Genomic DNA, 15,060 nt, shown 5'->3' with positions numbered 1-15,060 from the left:
ACTGCTTGTTATTCTTGTGACCAAAGGTAGTTTTTTTAGTTTAGACTCACCACCTTGGCGTACAGTGAATTTGGGACCAATCACATACCTCCCTTACAGGATTGTTTGATGGAAAAAAAACAAACAAAACAAAAAAAGTGTCTAGAATGCTTACACAGTACTATATTTATTCACATATCTATTTAATTAATTTGTTTGCACTTGCCAATGTGAGACTTTTAGTTTGATTCGGTCAAGTAAGACTGACATGCTTGCTTAAGATAATTAGTACAGCAGTTTTACAGTGTGATGATGTGAGTATGCTGGCCAGCACTGTGTGTTTTTATTTTAGTCAATCAGAAAGTTACCCATGGAAATGGACAATGGTCACAAAGCAATGATAACAGTTAATTAACTCAGAAATGAAAAGTGATGCTATTATTTATTTTGGACAATGGCCTGATAAGTTGGATGAAAATACTGGCACTGGGGTGAAACTGAATTTGTCACTTGGTGGCCATGATGACAGTGAAGAGTAAGAGGCACACATTCAGAGAAGCAAACAGAAATGCAGGCAAACTCATATTTTTATCGGCATGCCAGAGAGAGAGAAGAGGCAAGAGACAGAGGGGAAGGGAGGAGGGATAAGTGAAGAAATGTCTTGATGCCAAGTCTTAATAAAGCCAAAGCTAGAGTTGAAGGAGAGTCTAAAATGGGTAAGCAAACATATAAATGCATTTTAAAGAGAGGACATGCAGCAGCAAGGCTTTTGATAGATGCATGGACAAGGACTCAACATACTGAATAATTATTTTTGAAAATGTTGTGAAATTAATCTAAAGTTGGTGTTGAAGCTTTGTCTTCAGTTGGACTAATCACATTTTAATGTTTATTGTATAATTTTCATGTAATAATTTTGCATACTAACAAGTCATACTTCCCTGTTACTGTACTGTACTATTAAAATTCAATTCACTGCACAATTCGTTTTAGATAACACATTCATCTTCAGTGCTTTGGCCCATGAAACCCATGAAAGAACATTTTATTTCTGTGATTTGTGGAATTGGTGTGGTCAGCTCTACAGTTCATATCTAAATTATTTTTTCATTTTGGTTGCTCAAAGTGCTTACACAAATGTGTTTTTACTTATTACAACTCCAGAGATGTACAGACATTTGGTTTCCTCTAACCAATCACTAGCAAGTGAAGTATTTACTCCAATAAAATTCTCAGCTGACACTGCATTGGGGTTGGTAAGATCAATGACCCTGTACTTCTGTTCTCCATAACTGTTGCTATCATGTGGCCTCTTCTCTCTCTCACCATTTGTCACAGCTGCAATAAATAGGGACGTCTTTCGTGTTCCAATCAGAAGCGGACGGCTGCAAGTGCACCTGTTCACATCCGCATTAGAAATGTCTCTACGTGCATTTTTAGTGGCCACTAAAACGACCAAAAGACCAAAGGGAAAGCGATTCTTTTTCTAACTTCGCTCTGTGTTTCTCTATGGGAATCTCACTAGTCAGTCTACCGAAGCTCCAATGACATGAGTGGGTACAATTCCATCAAAGCTGGCTCACCCGTGCCCCGCTGCCCAAGGCCCAGAGGGGACCATGCTGCAGCTCTGCCTTCAGCTAAACAGCTTTTAACCAAACTGATAGTGTGAAGCAGCACAAGACCTATATGCCTTTGGGCAACTCATTTGCCAGGGATTCTGAACGGATGTGTGGACTTGCTCTCCAGCGTGAACCTGCTGTACAAGTGAGTGGAAACTTCATCCTCAAGTGGTGCAGCAGATATGGATGAGCTTGGGTCAGGCTGCGAGAGATCACTTCAACTCACAAGAAAACACCCAGTTCCCTCTGCTCTGCTCCCTGTACACAAGTACACAGTGGAGTACACAGGCACTGCTGTTGCCCACTCGTGGCCAAACGTTCTGCTTTATGCTTTACCGCCTCTTTGCCTGATCACGCCAATTCTGACCAGAATGAGAGAGAAGGATTTATTACTGATATGGGCCCTTTTCCGACCTTGCATCATCATCCGATCTGGACGATCCAATCACAAACGGCCAGCTTTTAGTACCTGTAGTCACACCTGGCCATCATTGTCGGATGTGTTCAAAGGGTTGTCAATTTAGGACATGTGTATGGCTGCGAGCGGAGCCACACTATGAGCTTTTTCATGTTGAACGTTGCTTAGCTGTCACTGTCTCATGCAGTCTTAGATGCAGGTGTATCTGGTCTTTCCTAAAAGGCTTACGCCAGTTTAATGATAAAAGGGAGCTGACGCAATCTGGGAGTGGACTATAACTCCCATAGTGAAACAGTGAGCGAAGTCAAAATATTTTTTTTGGATTGCATTGTGAAATCCCTGGTTCTTCTGACAACATAGTGAGGTAAATCAGCATGTAAGCACTTCTCTCCTCGAATGAGTGGGGAGGCGTTCAAGGAGGGCAGAGTCCCTGTTGCAGATCGGCGGGTATATCAAAAACGGACGTGGTGTTATTGGAGCTTCGGTAGTTGGTCACACCTTGGTGCACCTATGGGCGATTCCCATAGTCAAACACCTCACTCTGTCATCAAAGAACCAGGGATTACGAGTTTGTAACTTTGATCCTTGGGCTGGGAGTTCACACTTGTATGCATCGAAGCAGGAGCAGGACAGGGACATCCTTCTCTCAAAGTTTAGGGAAGGATAAATACAACCAAGGACAGAAAAGTTGTACCTGTTTCCATACACCTGGGGAAGGGGCAACAGTTCAGGTATAAGTATAGAATAGTGAACCAAAGCCACTGGAGTGACTTCAGAACAAGTACACAGTTTCAAAAGACCTGTAAGCAAGAGTAGGATAAACTGCCTAAATTCAGTTTGCTATACGTATAGACGCTCAAAGGACTGAATTGAAGGTACAGATTTAGGTTTTAGTTTTTTAACGAAATTGCAAAAACAAAATAATCTAAAACCATGTTTTAACAATGTGTTTTACTGAGAGGAGACCGATAGTTATAAATGAAAATTGTATCTTTCATTATCATTATTATTATTATTATTATTATTATTTATATGTATCTAGAATCTATTTATAGAATCTTTTCAAATGTAATTTTATAGAGCTAGAAAATTAAGTTATTCTCCTTTATTCTCATTTACAGTCTCCTCATCCATTTTAGTGTCTTTGCTTTTTCTTGCTTCAAGTCTGTTTTTGCCAGTTAACTTGTCTTTTCTGCTGTTAACAACAATCAAGCAAACAATTTTCAAACTTAGTATTGTTAGTGAACTGAAATGATAAATTAGAACCCTTGCAAACATGCAGTATCTGACTAACAATTTATACCACAAGTTAGCATATCCACATATCAAACACTCGGGCTAGGGCTTCATTTCTCTCCTCCAGCAGTTCACTCCCCCTCAAAGTCCGAACTCATCAACATTCTGCTGGTATTAATGATCCGGCAGTAGGAGAGCTGTAAACACGGCTATTTGGTGATCTTGGAGGGTCTACGTTTCAAGCAGGAGAGAATGGTCAAAGCAGCAGGAGCCTGGGGTGAGGCATGCGTTTAAATTAGCCAAGACAGTAAAACCATGATGGGCATGCTGGAGAGGACATTATGAGACTGATGCACAATTTTGTGAAGTGAGCACAAACTCTGAAGTCAGAGATGCTGTGGATACATCTTATGTAAAAATGATAATCCCCTTCTACCAAGAAAGTTGTCCCTACATAATCGAGGCAAATTGTTTTTTAATTGTCACATGAAGCTAAGATATAGTTTCTTTTCTAAGTTAAGGTGCATAGTTCTTGTGCAGTAAAAAAATGGTTTTACAAAAAGTGTGCTTTACAATGATAGGCTCTGTGGTTCTGCAAATAAAAGCAAAGGCATACAATGTGGACAACAAGCATGTTGTGTTGCTGCCTAAGCACCTCACAGTATCAGCAACGAGGCTGTTGTCCTGGCTGCAAATTAAATGGTAATTATCCCTTTTCTTCATGCTGGTCAAATCTGAAATCGCTTACTCATTTTTAAACTTGTGGGAAAACATGGAGGAATTACAATGGAAACCTCAACACCTACTTCTCTCACTTTACAGCACGATTTCACTCCACACTGTTGCTACTTACAATGACAAATTGTTAGTCACATCCAAAATATAATCCTTTTCTGGTGGAGAAATTTGTCATTTGTGCACAGAACACATTTTTGGCTTCAGGACATGCTCATTTCACAAAATTCCAGAGAAGCAGGCTGCATAGAGCAATATGAGATGTTGCACATATATGTAGAAGCAGGGGGATGGCTAGGGTGGTGGTCAATGGGAGTAGGAGGGGGCAGGGTAGTTGCACTGTTGGGGTTGGGATCCTGAGAAAGAGGCCGGGACGGGCCTGAGGCGCCAAGCGAGATGCCGGCGCAGCACGGCTCCAGTCTGCCAGGCCTTGCCTTTAGGAGAGTAGAGAGTGAAAAAACCAACCTTCCCGTTGATCTGAGTGGTGACATTTGGATTGTTTTTTTGGATGGCAGGTGCAATGATGATGGAGGGATTTCAGATAAAGTAAGAAAGAAAAAATAAACAACGAGAGGGGCAAAATAAGGAGTGGGAGGAAGAAGACAAGGAGAAACAGAGAGAGTAAAACAGGCAAATATCTGCTTATCCATGAAGGAGTGGAAAGAAAATCACAGTGGAGACAATAGTCTGTGCAGAAGTGGCAAAAACACAACCACACACAAACACGCACACTATATGGCATGTAACATTGCAATTCACACCTACCACACACACAAAGCAAAAGACCATTAATGATACATCCCCACATAAACAGAATAAGACACATGGCAAGACTATTAGTGCTCATCAATGAGAGTGAAATATAGCACCACTCCACTGTTTCCAGACAGCATCCACACATATTGTTGGACACACCTACTTTCCGGTGCTTTCCCTGTCATTAACTTTCTAGCATTTGAGCCCTGCAGAGCCTGTGAATTAAGGCTTGCTGACAACCAGACCTCATTAAGCACTCAAAGCAGACAGTGTGTTACTGCTGCTCATTGACTGTGGGGGAACTGAGCCACGGCGCCCCTGAAATCAATGAGCACATAATCATGTCTCTAACAGGATTAATCAAACACTCACCTTGGAAATTTGTACTCCTTTTGCCATGTGCCCAATACAGACTGAGAGCAGATTAATTTCAGACAACTGATAAAACTAATGCTGCATTAAAGATGAAAACCGAGTGCATGGACATTGTCTTGTTTTTGTCCACTTACCCAATAACAGATGAGAAGACAAATCTGGTGGCGATTAGTCATGGTAAAGCAGTCAAGGTGGCTTTGTGCAGCCATTTAATGAAGTTATAAGTGTAATCATTAATGTCATCTAAGCCATAGTCAAAGACTTTGCATGAAATGTATATAGAAAGGCCTACAGGAATTACAGTTAGCTGTAAAGTGATGCCTTCCTGAGGCAACTACACTTTTAAAAGTAATGGGACAAAATCAACAGTTCTTGTTTGGAATACAAAAAAACACGTAACATGTATTCTACATTTAAACTATTATTTCAGTCTGAAATTAGAGTATCCTTAGGGCTGAATGATTTAAACCAACTTACATAACCTCCTCACTTGGCACACTCTTTTTTTTTTCTCTTTTTTACAATGCATTCTTGTATAGACAAAGGACTGTATGTATTTTGTCATCCAGCAGGTAAATGCTCTATGAAAGCTGGCCATTGAGTTGAATGCAATTAGCAGTACCACTTAGTGTTAAAGTAAAGCATTTTTATCTCATTTTCTCTATTTATATTTATTTCCCAGTAAGTAGTACATACAAAACCATTATCAGCGATTTCAATCGTATGAGTGTTGATATGGAACATTGGAGTCACGTATCAGCTATGTGCACAATTTGATAACCACATTGTTATCGTTTTTAACAGCTAAGTGGATCAGAGAACCAAACCTGTATTCCAAGCAAAAACCGTCTCTCATACGTCCAGTATAAGAATTGCAATAAAGCAGGGTGCATTAAACAGTGAATACTGGCTGTCTTCCTGTGTATGAAGAATTATAAGCATTTCTAAGACATGGACAGAAACATACCGTCTATCTTACTCTTACTGATCCTTGGGTGGAATCGACACAGTGGACTGATGCACCAAATATAGTGAAAGAAAAGACAAACTAAAAAATAAGATGAAGAGAAAAACAAGCAGCGAAACAGGAAACACACACTTCAGCAACATATTTCTAACATATGTTGTAGTGATTGAAGCTTCACTGTGGGATGAAAATGGAAACATGTACCGGCACACCTAGAGGGGTTACAGGTTATAGCAATAAAAAACAGAACCTTGAAAAAAGGTAACAAGTCACACGTTTCACATTTTGAACTTGTTGGCTACGGCTCCATTTGATGCGGTTTAGTGGAGGATCTTTAATGCAAAATAAAATGAAACTTTTTATTTTTATTTATTTAGCACCATTAACAAATTAGTCATACATTCAAATATTAGCTAAATATCTTCAAGACTGTCTCATTTTCTGTTCTGAGAGATTCTTGTAAAACTATTTGTTAGCTCATATCATTATCGGAACAAAAACAAACTGACGAACAAAAAACGGAAAAGAAAATCCATCCTTGTTCTGTTCTAAAGGGTAATCTATAGGCCAGCTGATATGAGGTTTCTAGGGTCGGAGTCAAATCATTAGCATTTTATCAAAGGCAGTGTAACGTTACTGAGATAAGCAAAAAGAATACATATAGTTTTACTGCTGCAGGGAAAGAAATTGCTGGTCTGTGGTCACAGGGTGCCCCATCTGTACAGCAGGTCTGTCCTACATCGCACATACAACTCCACTCACTGATTGGTCCAGATAAACATGGGTTTAGATCTCGATTAACCTTTCCTCGACGTGTTGCATCATTATTGATCCAAAACAATCAATTCTAAAACTGTGGAGATGAAGAAGCAGCCAGAAACACTAAAGCGGATACACGCTACCGGTCTGCGTCGCCGCGCCATAACTGCGGAGTTAACCGCGCATTAACATTGGGTTGTTGCCTTATTTAGTATTCTGATGTTTTTAAAACTTTATTGTGAATTTGCAGTTAAAAGGAGAAATTTCACCTTTCATTTGAATTTAGAAAGCTGACTTTGAGAACCTCACATTGGCTGAAGCTAAGAAAGTTATTTGCTGAAAAGCTTTATGAGCAGCCCCAAGGCTTGCTTTGACCCTCGTGGCTTTTGTTGCAGTACATCCATCTGACTGGAAGCTGCTTTTGGGGGGTAATTTCCTGCCTGTCTTCTCCATTATGAGATGTACAACTGCAAAGGTGTCAGCTTCTCTTTGTGGCAAGACTCCACATGTAAACCTCCTCCTCCCCCAAAATAAAGAGGCAGAACCGCAGCCAACCTCTCCCTCACCCCTGACGAGTCAAAACAACCCCCCTCCCCCAATTACCCTGAGTTTAGGTAGGTCAAGCAAAGTAGCAACAGGGAAGTGGAGCAAATTACATAAATCACCACCAACAAGACAAGAACAAGACGCAAAGACAGAGAGAGAGAGAAGGAAATGACAGTGTGAGAGCTGAGACAGGCGTCAACAGGTTTTTACTTTCGAAGCAACAGAATCCAGTGAGCCAGTTTTCCAACTAGTATTCACATGGCAGAGCAGGAGGTGACGAGAGGGGAGCAATTTGCTGGAGGCGCTGACCTGAATGGCAGCGGGAAGCGGTCGTTCAGGGTCAAGAGGGATCTTACCTCGAACATAAAGGTTAGCTGGAGCTGAATAGCGGGTCCCGGCGCTGTTGACTGCCACACACTCGTACTTGCCCTGGTCGGATTCCTCACTGTTCTCAATCTGAAGAGCTCCTGAGGAACGAGGCCAAGAGTTCAGATATGCACTACGAACAATGAAACACACACACATATGCTGTATAGAGGAGTCATTGGACACTTCTACATCCTATACCCAGATAGCTATTAAACCCAAATCTGATTTATTTACAAAAAAAATTACTTGTTATTTTGACACCTACACTGCTGTATATCTAATAGCTCATCAGTGACCTATTCTTTGGCTTGACCAAGATGGCCCTGGACTCCGCAACAGCATCACGTTAATAAGGCAATAAGGCTGTAGTTGACAATCAAAAGGCCTTCTTGGCTACACCAGATGCTGTTGTAGCCCAGACTTTGACCCAATAGCTTACAGCAAAGTGTCCTTAGGTAGCCTAAACACTGATTCAGATTTGCCAAGGAGACAAGTAGAACACACAAAGACAAAAACATATAAAACTTTTCATTTTTGGAACATAAGATGTAATGTAACTAAATATCTGGTTAATTCTCAAACCCCCTGAATAGTATTCCTGTGGTTCCTTTGGCTAGACCCTTACTCCCCCAACCCCAGCTTCCACTAACCACTGCTCTAAAAACACAGAATACTTACCTGACAACATGATTTACATCCATTCATTCCAAAAATGGCTCATGACAATTTCTTAGCATTTATACAAACATGTACTGTAATCATCAGCTGTCATCGGAGAGGTGAGATTTAAGATAGAAAGCAAGGATGCACGATTAGTAACTATGCAGTATCATACAGTATATTAAGTGTGGATGTGACATACACCATGCAGCATAGTAGTGGACAATAGAAATATGAGAAATAAAATGTTCAAATGCACATATTTCAGAATGCAATCCTGAAATGCAACATGGGATGGATTTGTAGCACAATGTTAGGAGCTAGTGAACCAGTGGTTGTAAGAATGGCGTGCGTAGAAACATCCCCGGTGCAGCTGGTATTGACAGCAATGGAAGTGGAGGAGCCTTCATCCGGGATGCAACGTATGTCCTGACACGCGTTCATTCTGTTTCTCTCTCTCTCTCTGCTCTCACATACACGACATATCACAAAACACCATGTAAATATGGTAATGAGAGTGTAAGTTGTTCTTTCAAAACTCTTTAACTGTCTCCAATTGTGTGGCTGTCCACGACCAGTCCTCACACTGTCTGCTTTTGCATTTGTGTGCTTCTGTATGTCCCTTCTTTCCACTTTGCGATGATTGTTCATCTCATTGCACATTCAGCAATTCTAGAGGAGGCCTTTCAGTAGAAAAAAAATGCTAAATTCACTCCGAGAACCGACAACAACGTAAAAGAAGCTGGGAGGCGCGTGATAAAAGCCTACTGATTGCTGCAGGAGAAGGTGTCGCTGTTGAAGAGTATGACGGCCTAAACACAATGATACATCACAATTTGAGCATTCAGTAAAGGAGCGTGTGCTTCCATTAAGTGCATGTGGCGTGTCGTTTCTAACTACGCACGTGGTAAGGTATCGTGCAAACAAACTCCCTTCCATGACCAGTAACATCTACACTGACTCAATTATCTCTTTAAATAGAGAGAAATGCAACATCATAGGTAATTATTAAAAAGACCATTTTGCTAACCAAGAGCTTTGTCATGTACTTTGTCCATTTGCTGATGTTTTCAACAGCCTTTAGACATTACTGGAAAGGCGATGTTAACACAATGACTCAACGTTTGGTGCAGCTTGTCCATTTGGTTCAGTTCGTTGGGAGCTCTTGTAAATGTCAGACAATTGGATCCAGTGGTTGTGTGACTACTAATTGGCCTCTGGTGTGTTTCCTCTGGGGTCTGAAACCGAAACAGATCATTCAGCGGGTCTGTGTGGTAGTGCAGATGTCATTTTAGAGTGAATCCGTAGAGTGCTGTCATCGATCTGCTGATCATTGTGACTGTCAACAATGTAACCTGTAATCGGTATACTTATCTTAAAAATGCACAAGGTAAACATGGCAACATGTGTTTGTCAGCATGTTGAATGTGTCTGTGATTTTATCCTCATACAGTAAAGTGAAAAGGAGCTTTTTTCGGTGTCTATTTCATCTATATGTCATATCGTCACAGTCAACAAAACTGTTTGTGCAGAGATGGTAGCGTGTGTCTCAGTACACTGGTGTCATTTTCTGGATAATAATAGATAAATGACTGTGTGGTATACAACAGCATCATTATACCACACTTGCATGTCGGTATGCATGTGTACCTGTGCTGAAACTGGATGAAACTGGCAGCTGACAGTGGGGGGACCTGTGGAATAGTTGTTTGAGAAGCAGCTTAGGGGCCGAAAGGTCACTGGTTTGATCCAAGCCCACAGCTGAGGTGCCTTGAGCATGCACAAAACTGCTCACTGGGTGCCTTGCATATATGCATATATGCAAGGCACCTATGGCTATAGCTGCCCACTGCAAATTGCATGTAAGTGTGTACATATATACATGACAAATAAAGCTGGCTTGATTTTATTTTGAAGTGATCTCAGATAATGTGACACATTCAATCAAGAATATACTGCATCTGTTTTCAATGAACGCATGACCACCAGAGTTGAACCAGAGACCAATTTTCTGCGTGGAACGGAGTCGGCTGAGCTCACTCATAAAACGCAGTGTGTACCTGTCTCCGGATTTCATGTTTTCCGGGAGCATAAACAGCTCTGAAAGGTTATGTGCTGAAGGCGGAGAACGTGTCGGAGCAGGCAAGAAGGAAAAGAGGACTGGAAATGGGGACACACCGAGGTGGCGGGAGGAGGATTGGGACGGAGGCGATGGAGGAGCGTGGGCAGTGAGGAGGAGAGGAGGATGAGTGAATGTGTCCTGTACCCAGCATTCTTACCTCTTATTGGTGTACCACCTGTGAGGTATTGTGAATGCAAATAAGATTGAAGATCACCATTAGTATAGAGAAGATAGATTATAAGTGACATAGAGAAAGATAAGAGTAACAGTAGAGATAGGAAAGGCTTCTAGTATCACCAGGTTTAAAATAATGTCAGTAAATATGATGTAAGATCATACTTATTGCTGAATAAATAAAGTTTTAGCTGAGAAAAAAAAACATTCATGGTGAAAACATTTGATTTATTTTGCACACAAGTTCTAGAAAGCTCAAAATTGTTTCAGTAAAGTATCATACCCCAGCTTCAAACCGTGAGTCTGTCATTTGTGTATCTGGTTATTTACTATAACATGGTGCTTATTTGCATTATACACCTGGTTATTTGCTCCACAGAGCTGGTATCCTGTTGTGATCATAAGGCTGCTCATCATAAAGCCCCACACCTGCTTTTTATTTTTTTTTTTCCCTTGAAGCACCTAACTATAAAGCACTTGACCCCTCATGCACTAACAACATGCCTAATTTGGTTATAACCTAAAGGGGTAAAGGTATTTTTTTCTCTCTCCTGCATTCTTCTGTATGTTCAGGTGCACAACAACACAAGCTGCCTGCTCTTCTTTAGATTAAATTCAAAGAAATCTGACTTCTGTCCGGAAATACTTTGTGATGTTGCAGCCTCAGTGGTTCAAGAATTGTGGCATCAAGCTCCAGAATTAGCATACTGCTGATGTATTTTTGTAACAGTCGTCACATTATTTGAGCCATTTGAACTGTCACAGGCATTTTCTCTGTACATTGTTTAAGGGCTGAACAAGCAACTGCAACTGTAATTAAATTATTCTTGTTTTTTCTCTCCACATTAAACACATGGTAGATTTAGAAATGATGAATTAGGCCTCATCATTTTAGATATTTCCTGATGACTTTGAACTGTACAGCTGACATCTATGCATGTTAGCTGACAGCTTAAGCCCTGGCATCCTTGGTGATCTAGATTAACAACAATAGTCACTGCCATGACAAATATTGCACTTCCCAGTTAAAATAGAGGCCAGAAGTTTTTGGTTTCCCTTGGCTCTATCTGCTCTATCTAAGCGCTTCTCACTAGCAACAGATGCTAAGGATTTATTAGGCTTTTCCTTGTTTTTTTAGGCATACTTTATCAATAATGTTACAATGTCATATGCTCATATTAAATGTGGCCAATGTTTCAAATAATAAGGTAAATTAACACACTCTTCACACCAAATTGTGCAAAAGCTGAGGCTTCAGACAACTATGAGGCATGGCTTCCTTTGTTTTCTTCTACTTTCGCGCTAAATGTACGACAACTCATTATGGATGTCTTTGTATGCTCAGCTTCTAACACAGTATACCTATGGCCACATTTCCTTTTAAATAATTTAGCAAGTATTACGAAAGGTTGGTTGAAATGGTAAAATTGTCCTCAGAAAATGTTTACACTTCCTTGAGGTAATTTCTGCCTTCTTCAGGTTGGAGATGGTGTGATTTTTTATTTTTTTTTCTAAATAGGTTCTGACACAGTGAACATTTAACTTATTTAACTTTGACTTATCGGCTGTTCATGTAATGTTAATGGAGTCTTTTCTTCAGTGTGGGTGACGCTCACTGTTGCTACTCGACACGAAAGAAAAAAAAATTTCCTAATTGAATTTTTTATTTTTGTCAAATTCTGAAACTCTCGCCAGCAGTGGGCTCTGGCCAGAAGAAGGATGCTGGCTAATCAGAAGAAAGTCGACATTTGTTTCAGACAGTGGATGACCTGAGGGGCTGTGCAAATAGTAAGTATAAGATAAATGAGGACAGTTTGAATTATGAATAACAAGAAGCCATTGTGGAGTCCCAGAATAAGATTTAGATATGAACATGACAGATCTCATTTACTGCTGCTGCCCACTGCATACAGTATACCTCAGCTATGAGATCTCACTATTATCCAGGAGCGTTCTATAACTTTATGTTTAGTAACACTGAGGATAGTGTCACTATCACTATATTAGGTCAGGTCAACAAGTAGACATGTTTGCATCCACTGAGTATGTGAAACAGAGATCTTTTTTTCATTTGAACATCTTGTAGAATTAACTTCCATTAGCTACGGTTACATTAAATGAAAGCAGTTATTATAGCAAATCAAAAGTCTGGGTGCTGAATTAAACCCCAACTCCACCTCCTACCTTATTAAAAGACTGTAGCTCGGTTGGTACTAAAATTATATGTGAAAACCACACTCAGATTGTAGTTTAAATTCATTGCAAAGCCATTGCACTGCACGTTCTAGTTGCATAGCAGAATAATTTCTCGTTAACTGGGGCCATTTGGGCATATAAGGTCATATGCAGCAAACGGTAGAGAGAGAGAGGGATGGTTACTATGCAGATGCAGACGATCTGGATAATAAACCAAGCCACTCTTTAGCTGACAGGAACACAACGTGTCTGATAGGTGAGCGATATCAGAAGGGGAGCCCTGGAAGCTGTGTGGCCCTCGGGGTCTGATAAAGGAGACATCAGCAGCTTTCAGAGGGCGGGACTGGACAATACTGAGACCTGCCATGACTTTCCTCCTCAGCTGTCTGACAGCTCCCTGAATCCCATACCACTTTGGCATGAAATCAGCGTGTCATGACAAATCTCAGGGTTTCATTGTGAAAAATAATAAGACTTTATTATATTTTCACAATGTCTGGATTTTTTGTTTTGTTTTGTTTTTTCAACAGTAACTGTTGGTGTGTGTGCAAGAAGTTAAATCCAGGTGGGCATGAAGTTTTCCAAGCAGAACAAATGAAACTAAAACATTTTATCGGATCATCTAATAGGCTGTTTAAAAGGGGGATGACTGTAGACTTAGCATAAGATTATAATAATAAGTATAATAGGCTAATGTGTCTCGCATTATTTGGTTCATAAAGCACATCAGAAAGAAGAGGCCACTGACTCATGTCAACCCTTGGTTTAAATATTCACAACAAATAAACAGCAAAGTCTTTGTCACACTTTACCTACACAGTAAACATTGGTATTCCTGTCTTACATTCAAACGCAAGAAAGTTTTAAGTGTTTTAAGATGTTTTAATTCACTGCTAGGCCAGTCCAGTGTAAACACATCTTTGATGAATGAACCTAATGTTGTAGCGATGTCACACTCCTCTTCACTTCGAACTCCCCTATATACACTGCCTGGCCATATTCATTCAGTATATTCAGGTAGTCAGCTGACCTTATTCTTTGGGCACATAATGTTGCTGAACCTAGACCTGAGCAACTGCAGCAACCCCAGATCATAGCACTGCCCCCACAGGCTTGTACAGTAGGCACTAGGCATGATGGGTCCATCACTTCATCTGCCTCTCTTCTTACCCTAATGCCCCCATCACTCTGGAACAGGGTAAATCTGGACTCATCAGACCATATGACCTTCTTCCATTGCTCCAGAGTCCAATCTTTATGCTTCCTAGGAAATTTAAGTCTTTTTTTCTGGTTAGCCTCACTGATTAGTGGTTTTCTTAAGGCCACACAGCTGTTCAGTCCCAATCCCTTGAGTTCAACATTGTACATGTGGAAATGCTCCTACTTTCACTATTAAACATATTCCTGAGTTCTACTGTTGTTTTTCTTCGATTTGATTTCACCAAACGTTTAAGTGATCACTGATCACGATCAATCAGGATTTTTTTTTTTCTGACCACATTTCTTCCTCAAAGACGATGGTTCCCCACTATCCTTCCAGTTTTTAATAATGCATTGGCCAGTTCTTAACCCAGTTTTAGTAGTTTCTACAATCTCCTTAGATGTTTTCTTGATGCATGCCAATGATTTGACCCTTCTCAAACAGACTAACATCTTTTCCACGACCATGGGATGTGTCTTTTGACATGGTTGTTTAAGAAATGAGAAGCTACTCATTGCATCAGTTGGGGTTAAATAACTTGTTGCCAGCTGAAAGATAATCACCCATGCAGTAATTATCCAATAGGAGGCTTGTACCTATTTGCTTAGTTAAATCCAGGTGGCGACTTTTATTTTGGCCAAGCAGCGATCCCATCTAGAAAGAAACATGCTCTGATAGAAATTACTGGCAGACCAAGCTGACGCCAGAGGAAGCCTTACATAAGTACATAAGTCATAGGACTTTTTTTTTCCTCCAAAGGGGATCAAAGGGATCAAATTGAAAACTGAAGCTATTAGAAGTTTTAATGAATCAAAGTCATTTAATAAGACTAACTAATTCATGAGCAAATCTTATCTCTCCTCTGTATAATGCATTATGTTGAAACAAATAAATTCAACAATTCTGGGGCGCTGAATTTACACTGACTACATATTTCGCTGGCCTCGT

The 15,060-nt window shown here is 40.3% G+C and overlaps 1 protein-coding gene across 1 annotated transcript in view; it reads right to left on the bottom strand.

The window, feature by feature from the left end:
• Positions 1 to 15,060, bottom strand: part of ptprfa (protein tyrosine phosphatase receptor type Fa) — a 176,288-nt gene that overhangs the window by 94,468 nt on the left and 66,760 nt on the right. Inside the window, exon 6 of the mRNA XM_084548704.1 lies at positions 7,747 to 7,857. Within this exon, the coding sequence (XP_084404830.1) occupies positions 7,747 to 7,857 (111 nt within the window). The remainder of the gene's footprint in view (positions 1 to 7,746; positions 7,858 to 15,060) is intronic.

Source organism: Chelon labrosus (genome assembly GCF_963514085.1).
Source record: "Chelon labrosus genome assembly, chromosome: 7".
Taxonomy (NCBI): Eukaryota; Metazoa; Chordata; class Actinopteri; order Mugiliformes; family Mugilidae; genus Chelon; species Chelon labrosus.
Note: the sequence above shows the minus strand (reverse complement) of the source record. Positions and strands in the feature narration are given on the sequence as shown.